This window comes from Tuber melanosporum, assembly GCF_000151645.1.
Source record: "Tuber melanosporum whole genome shotgun sequence assembly, scaffold_163, strain Mel28".
NCBI classification, from domain to species: Eukaryota; Fungi; Ascomycota; class Pezizomycetes; order Pezizales; family Tuberaceae; genus Tuber; species Tuber melanosporum.
This window is the reverse complement of record NW_003298823.1, coordinates 229,494-243,987: the sequence shown is the minus strand read 5'-3', so window position 1 is coordinate 243,987 and position 14,494 is coordinate 229,494. Positions and strand designations below refer to the sequence as shown.

The 14,494-nt window shown below is 45.3% G+C and overlaps 2 protein-coding genes; one reads left to right on the top strand and one right to left on the bottom strand.

Annotated features, from left to right (window-relative positions):
* Positions 1-2,891: 2,891 nt before the first annotated feature.
* On the top strand, positions 2,892-3,857 carry GSTUM_00003239001 (uncharacterized protein). XM_002836869.2 has 2 exons: positions 2,892-3,295; positions 3,357-3,857. The coding sequence occupies exons 1-2, from the start codon at positions 2,958-2,960 to the stop codon at positions 3,562-3,564; spliced, it is 546 nt and encodes a 181-aa protein (XP_002836915.1). The 5' UTR covers positions 2,892-2,957; the 3' UTR covers positions 3,565-3,857.
* GSTUM_00003238001 (uncharacterized protein) lies at positions 3,858-5,405 on the bottom strand. XM_002836868.2 has 3 exons: positions 4,760-5,405; positions 4,476-4,677; positions 3,858-4,426 (listed from the first exon to the last, which is right to left on the bottom strand). The coding sequence occupies exons 1-3, from the start codon at positions 5,318-5,320 to the stop codon at positions 3,987-3,989; spliced, it is 1,203 nt and encodes a 400-aa protein (XP_002836914.1). The 5' UTR covers positions 5,321-5,405; the 3' UTR covers positions 3,858-3,986.
* Positions 5,406-14,494: the final 9,089 nt, after the last annotated feature.

Sequence of the window (14,494 nt, the reverse complement as noted above, 5' to 3'; positions counted from 1 at the left end):
TCAACTGACCTGTGCGGGTGGGTATAGCCTAAAACGTTGAACTAGGGCCACAGTTTCAATGTCATTCGAGTATTCATCTACGCTTTCACCCATATTTGTATTGCTACCATTGAAGAGATTGATCTTTATCAGAGTAGAAATATTTCCTTTAATTGTAAATGGGTGTCAGTAGATTGAGAATCGACCTATACGTATAGAACTTAAAGGAAAGGGGAAAACTGATAGAGATGTGGAACAGAAATACCAATGGGCAAGATCTCTGAAATGTTGATTGAGTTGCTCATTATAGTTGACTGCTTTGCTGAAGTTTTTGGGAGTATTAGTTTCCCGGACAAAAAAGTAGAGAGTAGTAGTAGAAACAATTTGAAATTTCTTTCACAAGGCTAATAGGATAAGAAAGCAACGTCTTTTCCGGCATAGTAATCACAAAAATCTGTTTCAGAGTACCAATGAAAGAATAATATTCTGTCGGATCATTAAAAGGTAATCGTAGTTGGTTCGAAGATAATTTAGTTAGAGCTGTGGGCAGATGAAAACAAAAGGGCTTAAAATCAAACAAGAATCCACAATAGGTTAGAACCGCACAGTGCTTTGGCTTATTCCTGTATCTAAAATTGTAGAGTTGTTTGAATTCACTCCTACTTCACTTGTATATTTGTTTCAATAGTGTTCGGATTTCGTAGTTCAGACTTGTTTTCTTTTCATGGGTTCACACGTTGTTGAAAACTCTATTGAGAAGAAAGATGGGAGAAATCTCCTGAGTACAACAAGTAAATTTTCTCTCTCTCAACTCCCAAACAATCTCATCCATTATAACAAAACACTAGAAACCTTCCCCTTGATACAGCAAAAGTTATTCAAACCGGAAAAGACCTGAATTAGAAATTTCCCCCAACAGTATCTGTAATAGTATTCCCCAGAGTCGTGTTATGATTCATTGTACCCCCTGGTATTTTAATAATAAAACAAGTTCTTAACAACAATCTTTTATTCTCCTACTTTAACCTTTAACTTTCTGAGTATCTAATGAAAACAAAGAAAATCTGATTAGTCTTTTTAAACACTTTTCCACTTACTAAAAGATTCTAGATTTAGCCTATCTTAACTACTATTAGAATTGGCTACAGTCTACTAATTGGAGTGCCTTATAATCTTTGACTAGCTGTTAATATATAGTAATGCAACTGATTATCTGTACTTATAGGCCAGATTGCTAAAGCAGTGTTTACTATGTCTTTTGGTACTGAAATTGTGGATAATAGGGGATGAAATAAAATAATATCTTCAGGGATACAGGTAATAGCCGACTCATGATTGTGATTTGAAGAAATTGTATTATGACCAGTGTTACCTTAACTGATTACATATGGTGCTTAATAGAGATGACCAGCAAACTGGTTTATTGTCCGTACTGGCCTGTTGGCAACCTGTTCTTTAGTGTCACCATGTGTCTCGACATGCCATATTGTGGAGTCTCTCAGCATACGAGCTGCAGGCTAATATGTTTGAACCACACTGTACTCGCTGTGAGTACTGATTGCACAAAGTATCTAAAGTAGAAAGCATATCGCATTATAATGCGGTATCTACGAGTGATAAAAATTGTTCCTTGTATTTTTGTAGAAAGATAATGTTATTATGATAGGTACCATGGTGAAACCTACCGGTCGGGTAACCCCAGTGGGGCAGACTGAACGTGGTGGCTCTGCTGAGGTGCAGAGGCACCTGCTGAATCCTGGGCAGGCAGAATTTACCAATCAGGAGTGGTATCATGTGGGCCTGCAGAATTTCCTATTTGGCAGATAGCTTGTCCCCCCCTCAACTCACGCCCGCATGACTCCTTCCCTTCCTCAGATCAAATAATGCAACCTGCGGACCAAACCGCCACAGCTTTCTATCACAATTGTGACTTTCCACCTCTTTGTTTCTTCGTCCGATAGCCTCGTTACCCGGCATGCCTGCGGGTCCATTGTTCGTCCACTTATCATCCGGTTTACCAGACGGTCGCAGTCACAATTAGGCAAGGGGGAAAAGGCCTGAAAACCTCCCTCACCGGTATCTTGGCCTGCTGTCTCGATCAACCGCAGAAATGGTGTGGATGAGGGGGCCATACGGTGCCGGTATTGGGTCCACATTTTGTGGAGGCGGCGGCTAGTGCATACAACCAAATTTTGGCCTTTCGCTTCAGATCTGGGTGGTGTTGCGGGTACTGTACAGGGCACAGTTGGTGATAGAATGCCGGTGCATTAGCTCTCGGGGTTACTTGTACGGTTCTCTTTCAATACAATTTATTGTCCTTCTTCGCCTCCCTGGCTTCAATGGTACTCGAGCACGAGTACTGTGATCGAGGATTGTGGTGATATGATACCCGTCTTCTGGGTAGCTATGTTTAGCAACCACCCCTCAAAGCTTCAGCCCCGCATGCACTCGTACCGTATTTAGAACTAGAAATCAGGTTGGACAAAAGGCTGCATCGCAGTTTGTGATACCATACCGTACTATCGTAGACGAGTGCGGTGCTGTGCTCTGTGTGTGTGGCGAGTCCAGAAAACAATTGAAAATTTGCCGGGTTCCGCTCCACCCTCCATTGCTATTGGTGGTCTATGCCACTTACAACTTGCCTGCCAGTATCCAATATCCCAACAAAGCCTTACCGTAGGTTAGCTTGACCTACCTGTCCTGAGTACTCGAGTATAGGACGCCAAAATCCAATGGAATGATAAAGTGTGCACTGCCTGCCCGCCGAGTGTTGGTTTTACGTATTGCAGTAGAGTACGGGTATGCTCTGAACCCGTCTCCATTCAATCAAATTATCCACCATTGTATCCACCCTTGCAACCCTTATATAATCCCACAAACCGCCACCGCTCCCCTACCATTATCCTTCCTCACTCACGCATCCTCACCTTCACCGTCACCGCCAACAAACCCGTCCAAGAGCAAAAAGGGCAAACAAAATGGGCATAACCAAAATGGGCATAACCAAAATGGCAAGTGACCTTCCACCTCCAGCATCCGGTGAGATCCAACCGGACCCAAAGTACCCTCCTCCCAAGGGCACCGCGCCTCCCGAAGAACCCCCCATAGCATCCGAACCACCAAAGCCGCAACCACAACAACCGCAACAACCGCAGCAGCATCAACCACAGGCCCCGGTAACTGGCGGCGCCCCGGGACTCTACATAAACACGGTGCCCCTTCAATCGCTGACGCGCTCCCCGGCGCCGGTCCAGTGCCCGGTATGCAACGCACGTGGGTTGACCGTGGTTACCTACGAGATCGGAAACACAACGCAGTACTGCTCCCCCCCGTGCGCTCGCTATGAGCCGCTTGCTAATAGTGGTGGGGTTGTTTAGTCTGGCCGCACTCCTCCTCTGTTTCGTGACGAGTCTGGGGTGCATCCCGTACATGTTCAATGCGTTTAAGGACGTTGCACACAGTTGTGCGAGTTGCAGGACTATGCTTGCTGTCTGGCATCGGAGTGGGTCGCCGGGCGCTGTGGAGGTGCTTGTTCACCCGATGGCGTCTGTGCAGCAGGTGCCTGTGAAGGGAGGGGTCAAGTAGAACTCACTAATGCGGGGTGGTCGTTTTGATGTTCGCTTTTCGTTCTTACAACTTACTACTTTCTTTCTGTCTTTATTCTCTTTAATTTCACTTCTGGCATGATTTCCCTCTCTAGGCGGCGGATGTGCGGTATCATACTAGCAAGGTCAACTTGGGATTGGCTTCACGGTGGGGGCTAGGGCGTGTTAGTGGGGTACGGTGCTCTTTGTCGAGGGTTTGGCGTTTTTAACTGGGGCTTTAGGAGCGAACTGATGTTATTTCTTTTGTCATCACCCGGCGTTCCTTCTTTCGTATCATATGGGCACATATATCATTGCAAACACCAAGCCTACCATAAAACTTTAACAAAAGAAACCCCCAACCATAATCCACCAAGCCCACGATAAACCCCACCTTAATCCAGAAACAGCAATACCCCCCGATTACTCTTTCTTCTTAACACAAACCTTCAAGAACTCCTCACTTTGAAACTCATACGCCCTCTCCGCAACCATCTCCCAAACCTCGCAAGCCCTCCGCAAGTCCTCAATAGCCCACGAAAACCCATCACCGGCAGTGGAATCACATGTAGCATGCAAGGAAGTAGACACGAGCTCAAAGTTCGTTTGCATGATGCGGAAGGTGGCCTTAATGGAACCGCACACTTGCAAGAAGGCATCGACGACGGAGAGGATGCCGGTGAGCGCGATTTCCAGCGAGCACGTCGTGATTGTGGCTTTCTCGAGGTCAGCCAGGCCGTGGTGGACGGCGCCGATTTCGTCGTCAAGGTTGTTGCGCTCGCGGCGTTTGGACTCGTATGCTGTCTGGACGTTGGAGACTGTCGCTGCGGTGGTGAGGAGGCCGAGGATGGGGTTTACGAACACTGCCGGTTTTTAGTTCGCGGTGGAAGTGAGGAAAGGGGGGACGGGTACTATATCCCAGATTGAGGAACGCGCGGTTTCGTTCCCGATTGCGCTCACTACGCTCTTCTTCCACTAGGGCCCGCTGGATACGTAGGGCTTGTAACCTCGCCGACCTATCTGCAGATTCCCTTGTTATGGTGTCTTGGAGAGCGGACAGCTCATTGGTGATTTCCTCAATTGTAGACTTTAAGTGTAACGTCTCGGCACGTAGCTATACCACCCCCAGAGAAAAAAAACATTCAGCTTCTCCAACCCCACTTCACTCCCTCCATTCTATATGGGCGGGCACCGACCGAAGTAAACTGTGCTAAAATAACCCCAATCCTCTCCTCCTTCCTCTCCGCCAAATTACACAGGATCTTCAACACCGTGACCGCAGCCCCCCTCCTCCCCTCCCACTCCCCACCTTGGCGCGCTGCCGTAGGCGTCGCATCCAGTCCTTGCAACTGCGATTGCAGCCGCGGATACCATAGCCGCGCCTCCGTTGCGAAGCCAATGATTGCAGTGGCGATGCTCGAGATGTCGCTAAAGGAGAGTTGGTACGACTTTGTCAGTGCCGCTGTGGAAACGAGTGTTTGCCCCGTTCTCGAGTAGAGGTTCGATGCCGTTAGCGGGCTCAGGACGTCCGGGTAGAGGGTTTTGTAGGCCTGGTACGATTGAGGGAGGACAGTTGTTGTCGTGATGTACGTGTGCAGTGAGGTGTAGTCTGCCGCTGAGAGGGTGAGCAAGGGCTTTGGCGGCGGCTCTGCTGCCGCACTTGACGTGGTCGGTGATGGTGAGGGTGTCCAGAGGAGGTTGTTCGCGGGAGTTGAGAAGGGGGTTTGGAAGGAAGGGCAGACTTCTGGGGTGCTCATTGTCTATAGACGATACCGTTTTGGATTGTTTATTAGAGGAAAAGACGAGGAAAGGGTTGAGAACTTGCACTCGCTAGCCCACAATATGCTCCTTCTCTCTCGATTATAATGTAACGTTGTGGGGCCACCCCCGTGTGATCTTCCCGATAGCGAGGCTCCGGGTGATATTCTGTGCCCGGTTGATAGACATCTGATTGGTTGACGAAAAAGACATCCGCACCTCGGACTCCGAATCCGCTAGGCTACAGCAACACCACAGCCCCCGACCTGATGTTCCCAGTGATTAATCTGCGCACATTAAATAAATGTGGCTATCATTATAGGTAGCCGAGTTATTCTTTGTTGAAATTTAAAACTTTGGCATTCAAGAAGTTTCTCCTCCCGTTAAAACATAGAGGAATGGACCACCCGACGCGAGCCACGTATCGAGCTAAACCAGGCCATCCAATGTACTACCCCTGCTTCTGTAAAACGTCAACACCCCTAATCCTACCCCGCCGCGGGAAGGCAAGGGAGACAGCAGGCCACAACACTGTCAAAAGTCTCAAAGTCGGTTTGTCCGTCTTACTGGCGGGTGTATTTTTTCTATTCCATTTCATTTCATTATAGTGGGCCGTTCCATTAGCTCAGTTCTTGACTGGGTGTAACGCCATCCTCGCACTATATCCTACTTATCTGGCCCACTCCCGATAACAAACAACAACAGCCACGATGTCCACACTTCGAAAAATTGTCCGGACGACCTTATTCCCCCGGAGGAGGGACGATGGGATTGAGTTGGGGCGGGGGAAAAAGTCCAAGTCGTCCGGCGGTGGTGATAAGGTGCGTATTAAGCGGGTAGTAAAACCTTTCCACGGATGTTGTGTTGACGGATTTGATAGAAGTTGGGGGAGCCGGTTTATGGCATGCACGTGTTAAATCCGGAGCGTACAGACGCTAATGTTGAGTGTGTCTCCTCCTCCTCTCCCTAGTAGTCATGATGACGAAGAGATTCAGAGGGTAAAATTGCTGTCGGGTGAGGTGGGTGCCTAATTGATGCTTAATAGTATAATCGCTGTGCACGGCCTTGGTGGTCATGCGTTCCGCTCGTGGATTCATGAGGCGACGGATAAAATGTGGTTGAGGGACTTTCTCCCACATCAGGTCCCAAGGGCACGCATCGCTACCTTCGGATACGACGCTAGAGTGGCGCGGAGTCGTGCGGTAGTCGAGTCCCTGGATAGTGCGCAGAGCTTGCTAGTCGACGTGAAGTTGTTGAGATCTACACCAGAGGTGTGTTGCTATTCGCAGTTAGTTTGGCATTTAAGTTGATTTTGTCCAGAAGCGAGAAAGGCCGCTTGTGCTTATTGGTCATAGCCTTGGTGGGATAATTATTAAAAAGGTGTCTTTGCTGTTACCACGATCCCGTAGATTGGCAGTAGTCTGATAATGTTTTAGGCCTTGGTGATTGCACAACAACAGGCCGACTCCCGTTGCGTTCTTGATAAGATGTGCTGTGTAGTATTCCTCGGCGTACCGCACCTCGGCTCCCCAGCGGCGAACACGGCGGAAACGCTCGTTAGCATAGCTCAGATATTCGGAGACTTTAATACAAGGCATCTAGAGGAGCTTAAGAGGGAGTCGCCCGCTTTGAGAGATCTCGCACAAGCATTTGGTCAACTCGAGGGGTTTAAAATTATTACAGTCACAGAGGGCCTTGAGACGGCGATTCCTTTCACTAATAGGTCCGTTCATGTAAGTTCAGTCTCGTGGCGGGAGATGGAGACCTCACTGATAAGTGATATTAGGTTGTTCCGCAAACATCCGCATCACTTCATATGGGAGGTAGGGAAACGGTGATATCAATGGATGGCGCGGATCACCACATGATATGCAAGTTTGGGGACAGTGAGGATGGCCAATACGGCAGGATATGGAAGAGTATCAACCTGTTTCTCGCTGAATGGGAATCCAAATACCGGGTGCAAGTTAACGGACCGCCGACCCCGCCGCTGCAGAACGCGCGGGCACCCCAGACCGGAGGATTCCTACCGGTCGAGTCTCCGGCCCCTTCTCCATCGGGATACATGCCTCCAATTACGCCGGAACAGGCCGAGCAGCTTTCGTTCTTGACCCGGAGGAGAATGCCCACACAGCCTATAGAACTGGATGACCTGATAGCTCGGCGCCCACTCTTGCACCCACCCCACGGTTCTCCTCCCGCACCGCCCCTCCTTCTCCGAGAACCAAGTTACTCACTCTCCCTCTCCCGCTCCTCGACCCTCCCGGTAACTTCGTCTCCTTTTCCCCTGAGCCGGAGGTCCACCGCACTGGCCACGTCTCCGCCATCTTCATCGCCCACGCCACAAGCACTGCACAGGGCAGTTCGCGAAAGAAACTTCCCATTTGCAAAGCATTTGTTGGAGCAGACCTCAGGAAATGGCGTCAACTCTGCTAACGTCCAGGGCCGATATCCGTTGTCTATTGCCGCGGCAATGGGCGATGGGGACCTCGTCCGCCTTCTTCTTTTCTGGGGCGCGAATGTGAACGCCCGGGATGACATGGGACGCACAGCACTGCATCGGGCAGCGGGATGCGGGATGACTAGAGTTGTTGAAATATTATTGGAAAAAGGCGCGGGCAAGGGGGTCACAGATTTTACAGGAAAGACTGCTCTGGACTGGGCGGATAAGGAGGATGTTAGGGAGCTATTACTCCAGGAGCAGTCAGAGGGGGAGGTGGAAGCAGAGGTGGATTAGCGAGGTGTAAGTTACCTTTTTCGGCGTGTATTTCTCTGCCTAGTGCCGCTGGGGCTTTTAGAATACGCTGGTGTTTGAATTGATGCTCGTTAGCATTGGTGATGCCCGATGTCTTAATATAATGCGCTCTGGGGTTATGGGTTTAATGACATTTGACGAGCAATAATTGGTTCTGTTCTTCGGAGGCCGGCTCGGGTTTGCAACAGAGATTTTTGAAGTGAAAAAGCATTGGGAAAGGGAATACCAGCTGGATTGACCAATAAAAATACAATTCAACGGGGGGTCTTTCTTATTTTATTTTCTTATCTGGACGAGCTATTGCTAAGTGGTTGGGGTGCAAGTGATTGCTTAAGGTATCCACAGATTGGGAAAAAGTGTTATTTTAGACGGAAAATATTTGTGTGTTGACCATATTCAAATGAGGCCTCACGAGTGCCTCCCGGATATCCCGGGGCGCTTGCTATCCATCCGCCCAACTTGTCACCAGGTTGGGTTTAGAATCTAACTTATCTCGAGTCTATCACGCACCATACCCACGGCACCCTCAAAAGACCGCGAGCGAGAGATTGTATAAGGCGGAAGCTACTGTGTTATGAGAGAATAGATTCCGGGATCCCTGGAGCTAGAATGACGGCGGATCCGTGATCAAATAGTCATGCAGTAATCGGGTGATGATTCGTGATCCCAACTGCAAACCACCACTTCCCTTCCTCTCTGATGTATGATAGCTACGGATTTGCCTTTGGTCTAATAGATGTATTCCTGTTTATCCCGTGAATAGCTTATTCTCTCTCTCTTTCTCTTTTCCAGACACAACGGTCAATCATTCATTTTTTATACATGTCTCCTCATTGGACCGTTAGGTACAGGCAGAGCATGCGATTAATTATTCTATATTATAAAGATACTATTGATATTGTGTTGATGCTGGAAAACTCCACTTCTGAAGAGTGCGATGTGTTGGTGAGTGGTAGTGCTTGGAAGTTGGACTTGAGGGAGGTGTGACGGATCGCATTCTGACAACGAAGATGGTGATAGAATATACTGGGGGTGGTGGAAGATACTTGTGGTGTTAGTGTGGAAACCTCTGGAGAACAGGAGATTTAGAGATACCTTACTTTTGTTGTAAAGGATATTGGAAAATGATCTTTCCTTTGTCTTTGCTCGAAGGTCAGGGAGGATCGGAGAGTCCTGCAGCGAACAAGAGATAGTTTTGGAGTTTCTAATCTTTCACTATTTTTTAGTTTTGTTTTTTCCTGAAGATGTTAGGTAGAGGGCCAACCTCTGACGAACTCGAGATAGAGCCTTAGCAAAAATAGTTTCCTTCTCCTCATGTCTCCCTTAACTGATCATCCCTCATCTCCACTCTCCCTCTGCTGCGCGCTCATCACCACTGATATATTCTCGGTATCGAATACAACAATTTTGCGCTTGTCGTCGGAGCTCACAGAGACGTACCGAACAACTTCTGGGTGCACAGCTGCGTCAAGGAATCCATTTTGACTAGAGATAATCTTTGAGGACCCAGAAGTATCCTCAATGTGTATGGTGTATCTCCCATAATTTTACTTAACCCAGGGACATTTATGCTGCAGAGGGAAGATATGTGCAGCTTCGAAGGTACCCCAGTTGTTGGCCCGGGGATTCACAGGTCCTGAGATAACACATTTCCCATCACCAACACGGATTTCACAACTGAATCATCCTCGTCTGTGGGAGATATTCTGGGAAATTATCTGGGACGTCAAAGTCTCGTCACTGACCCCGTCAGAGCCTGGCAAAGTTAGCAAGAGGGGTATTAGGTGAATGGGGATAAAGTGCATACTATCAAAATTAGTGATGGGCACGAGTATGATAAGATACTCGAGCAAATTAGAAGCCGAGAATCGAATGATCGAGTAAAGTCGCTTACGATCGATTTTGCCCCGATATAATTGCTTTCATATGGAGATGATAAAGGGGGGAAATTTTTGGTAAAGTAAATTTGAAGGGAATTGTGTCGAAGAATGAATAGAGTCTTTTTGTTGGGAGCGTGTTGCATGTGCGGGATAGGTAGTGTTTGCACTAATAAATGATATCAAATGATTGCCGAATTCGTTGAATATTGGGGCGGGTAGCGGTCGAAATGAAAATGGAGGTAATGATTGGATCGGAGGTTTTACATTGTGGAAGTGAGAAGAAAATAGCGTGATTGGGTTGAGACTAGAGACGTTTACTTCGTTGGTCTGATGAAAGTCGAAGAACAGAGAAGAGGAGAGACGAAAGGAAGATAAGAAGGGAAATTTATAATTATGACCCTAAATCTAGTTACACATATAATAATTATCAAACCAATAATAACCTTAGGCCTTCGAGCCCAGTGACCTCTTATAGTCATGTACTTGAAATCTAAGTAGGTATTATAAATCCACTTTAATTTGTAAAAGATTTTATCTATTATTGTTTTGTTAACAACTTAAGTAAATCATATGATGTTAGAATTGTTGTTCCTATACATGACCTGTTTTTAGGAGTCATGTGGGCTTTGCATATAACGTATACTTGAAGTCAGAATTATTATATTATATTGAGATTGTTAGTTGAATATGAGTAAGTCTTATAAGGCATACTTGGATTTCATGTATATGACCTATTTCGAGGTTATGGAGGCTATGCGCATGACTGAGAAAGAGTTCAGGGTAATAAAAAATCATATAGTCATATAGTACAGTCATATTTCATATGACAATTGAATTTATAAGTGAGTTTTGGGAAGGTCTAAGTCTATATAAGATAAGTGGCTTAGCCTTGGAGAAAGATCTTCACATGACTATCTAAGTTATTTTCTAGCATATATCTTATGAATACTACTTTATTATTAACACTTTATATATCACCCAACAGCAATACTACAACAAGTATAGTAAATAATAGCTGCTGTTAGAAGTACTTAAGAAAATAAGTGCATTTTCTTAAAGCACATCTGGTTGCCAAAATGTTTTGAAACCTTGATAATGGGAAAATGAGAGTTGAATTGAGAAACTACAATAATGGTAAGTTAACAGTTTGGACTCATGTAAGATCACAATAGCGTGTCCAGTCATCCTCAATAAAATGCCAAGAAATAACTAGAATTGTGGTTCTATGAATATATGTAGCTGGAATATATGCCAGGATACTTTATTTTATTGTATAATATATAACCAATAAATACCATTCTACTATCGTCATCTTAGTCATGGTTTTTATTTCTTTCTTTATCATATATTTACTATATTGTTAATACCAAAAACTATGGCAAAGTTAAAGTACTCTGATGTGATGATACTGATACTGCTCAAAATACTGCTTGAGCAAGTATTATAGGGAGAGAAAGTAGAGAATGGATTTAAGAAGAAAGTAAGGACTGCAGCACGAGTTGCATTGAGGGATGCTAATGGTATTAACTTGGAAGCTACATAGTTGAAGTCAAAGTAGGCAAATGTAAGTTAATTATATTATATTATTATAATAGTATAAAAGTTAACAATATAAAAAAATAAAACCAATTATTTTTAATATATATAGCTAAAAAAAGATTACAAGATATTTTCAACACTGAAAAACAATTCTGGATTTGGATGGGATGGTGAAAATGAGATACCTGCTACTCCTAATAATGTATAGAATACATACATCAAAGCACATCCTACAGCCGAAAAGTTTTAATATTGTGGACTTTTTTCACTTTACCATATTAGAACAACTACATGTGAATATGTCAGCAATGGGAAAATACACACTTACCTCTAATCTGACTCTTATGAGTACTAGAAGTACTCAATACCAAAGATCTAAGGTTAGGTTAGTAAGACTGCTTATATAGAAGGTACAAGAGGAGAAGAGATAGAAATAGATAGGCAGTCAGAAGAAGAAAAATAGGTAGATGAAGGCAAGAAGAGGAAATTGGTAACTTACAAGAAGATGGTCCTAGGTTAAAAGAGAGAGATAAGTATGGAGTAGTAGAAAGTAGGCAAGAGGAAAGATATATGGAAGCATAGCTAAGTGGTAGAACAGAGATATACAGTTTAAAGATGGTCAGTCAAGATGAGGAACAACATGGAGAAGCACAAAAGGGAAACTGGGAGAGAGGTTTTATAGAAACCAGGAGTACGTAAGGAGGAGAGATAGGATCTACGTCAAGAGCAGGTGATATGATATTGAGAAAAGAAAGATATAGTAAGAAGAGAAGAGTAGGAACTGAAGAAAGAATGAGAGAAAAGAAGAAAAAAAAAAAAAGGTCAAAAAATAGGAGAAAGGTCAAGGAGGATGAGGAGAATGAAGAGGAAGAAGATGAGGAGATATCATGAATGTGGCTTGACATGGAAAAGGTTTTCACATGATGCATAATTATGAGTCATAGGTATGTTATTGTTTTGTACATATGACTCATTTAGGTCATATGATTTGTTATGTTATAATTTATTAGGTTTCGCACATGACTCGAGTATGAGTCATAGAACATGTATCTGGTAAGTATGCCTTGCAAGTGTGCCTTACAGGTATGCCTTATGTATATGATTTATGTTTAGCAGATGACCTCGTTATGAGGTCATAGGTTTCATGCATGTAACTCATTTGAGTCATATTACTTGTTTATTGTTTTATAATTAGTTTATGAATTTTTGCAAATGACCTTGCTATGAGGTTATGAGTTTTGAACAGATAACCACTTTGGTCATATAATTAGTTTGTTATGATTTGGTTTCGCACATGTGACCACTTTGGGTCAGATGACTATAGGCAGGAATACTATATAAGGAGGCCGGTATGGCCGAGGAGGATAGGCTCTTCATACTTTGTTCTAAGTACTTTTCCTCATCCTTGCCGTCGCTTTACCCTGACAGTTTCTTTCGCACCTACAATAGTACTTGATGTCTTGGATTCTGGGGGAGATATCTGAGTTCGCTTAGTAGTTTCTGGAGTTTTTGGTGTTGAGGTCTATTGTTATTGTAAGGCAGATTACTTGTTTGCTTCTTGTTTTGTTGCCTGATGGTTTCTCATGATGCTGTCACTTCGAGCACTTTATCACAGTCGCTTATGAGCCTTTTTCAGTAAAATGTCTTTGGCTTTCTGTCTATCGTCTACTTGTAGGTTTCGCGTTCGATTGTGGGAGATAGAACTTTGTATTTGGGGGGATCACCCATATTATTCTTTGGGTCAGCTCATGGTTGTTGGGTCTTAATGGAGTCCTCAGTTCTCGCGATACAAAACACCCTTGGGTTAGACTGGTAACCTTTCCAAGTTGAACTTATCGTACCGGCCTCATTATTCCTCAGGTGGTAGGGTGGTATCCACCCAGCCACTCTGTTACGTTTTCGTTTCTATGGTCAGAATCTTACGATGTTGTTTATCACTATTCCCTTGAAGTTTTCATCCTTGCAGCATTTATGGTAGTTCAGTCAGGTGTCTCCTCCTCACTTTGGTAGGGATGGCTTTGACTCTGAAAAATCTTACCCCCTGGTGTGGTTTCTCATTACTGTCTGGAGTAGTATGGGACGATTGGCTGCCAGACACTTGCATTGTCTGCGTGTTTAGGTGGTTCGGTTGTGGATTGTAGTTGGCAGCTTCACCTATTGCAAGTGGGGCCTACCTTCTATTTGTCTGCTTCTGTTCACTCACCCTCCCCCTTCATGTTACGTCAGTTAGGGGCACCTCTTGCCCGTCATTCAGATTGTGCCCGTTGCCAGACTTGTGGGTCTAACTTTGGCTGGCTCTGCCTACTCGTTCTTGGCTTAGTTAAATTTTGGTTCGACTAGGTTGGATGGTCTAGCTGGTGTCGATGCCTTTGTGTATTAGTACTGACCCTTTTGTTGCTCCCAGCTGCCGCCAGTAGGCCCCTCTCAGCTACAAGGTGCTGAGGGTTGGGGCTCAGATAGTGTGGCCAAAACTAGTAGCTACCTGATCGGGCTAGGTATGGGCTATCCTATAGCTGTCAGATTGTTGATCTGTCTGAAAGGCTGGGGGGGCTGGATGGGCTCCATGGTGTCTGGTATGTGGGGCTTGAAGAATGCTGATTGGGGAGGGAGAGGCACCTGCAAGCACAGGTCGGGCCTGTGTCAGGTTGGGTGTGGTCTAATTAAGTGTTTCCAGTCTGGCCTGAGCTGTTGGGTGTGGCTGCTGAGTGCTGCAAAGCTCCTCAATGGACTGGCTGGCTGATGGCTACCAGTGCAGATAGTGGGTTGTGACTACCTGGTTGGACTTGTTTGGGTTTTGCGCATTGGATTTTATAGGGTTTGTTTGGTTTCTTTGGTTGGGCTATGGGTTTGGCAGGAAGAGGCATGGCACTACGGGTGGGAGATAGACCCCACTGACCTTTTTGGTCTGTCACTACCCCTATGTATTTTCTATGTTTGTGTTCTTTTGGTTGGGGGACAGGCAGTGGGTACAGGTTCTCCTCACCGGTAGGCTCTTTGGA

What these genes read in the sequence shown, in the direction of transcription:
- GSTUM_00003239001 (XM_002836869.2), top strand. Translation starts at nt 2,958, where the DNA reads ATGGGCATAACCAAAATGGGCATAACCAAAATGGCAAGTGACCTTCCA. An exon ending in GAGATCGGAAACACAACGCA is followed by an intron (nt 3,296 to 3,356) that starts GTACTGCTCCCC and finishes GGGGTTGTTTAG; the next exon opens with TCTGGCCGCACTCCTCCTCT.
- GSTUM_00003238001 (XM_002836868.2), bottom strand. Translation starts at nt 5,320, where the DNA reads ATGAGCACCCCAGAAGTCTGCCCTTCCTTCCAAACCCCCTTCTCAACT. An exon ending in TTTTAGCACAGTTTACTTCG is followed by an intron (nt 4,678 to 4,759) that starts GTCGGTGCCCGC and finishes GGGGTGGTATAG; the next exon opens with CTACGTGCCGAGACGTTACA. An exon ending in GTTCCTCAATCTGGGATATA is followed by an intron (nt 4,427 to 4,475) that starts GTACCCGTCCCC and finishes AAAAACCGGCAG; the next exon opens with TGTTCGTAAACCCCATCCTC.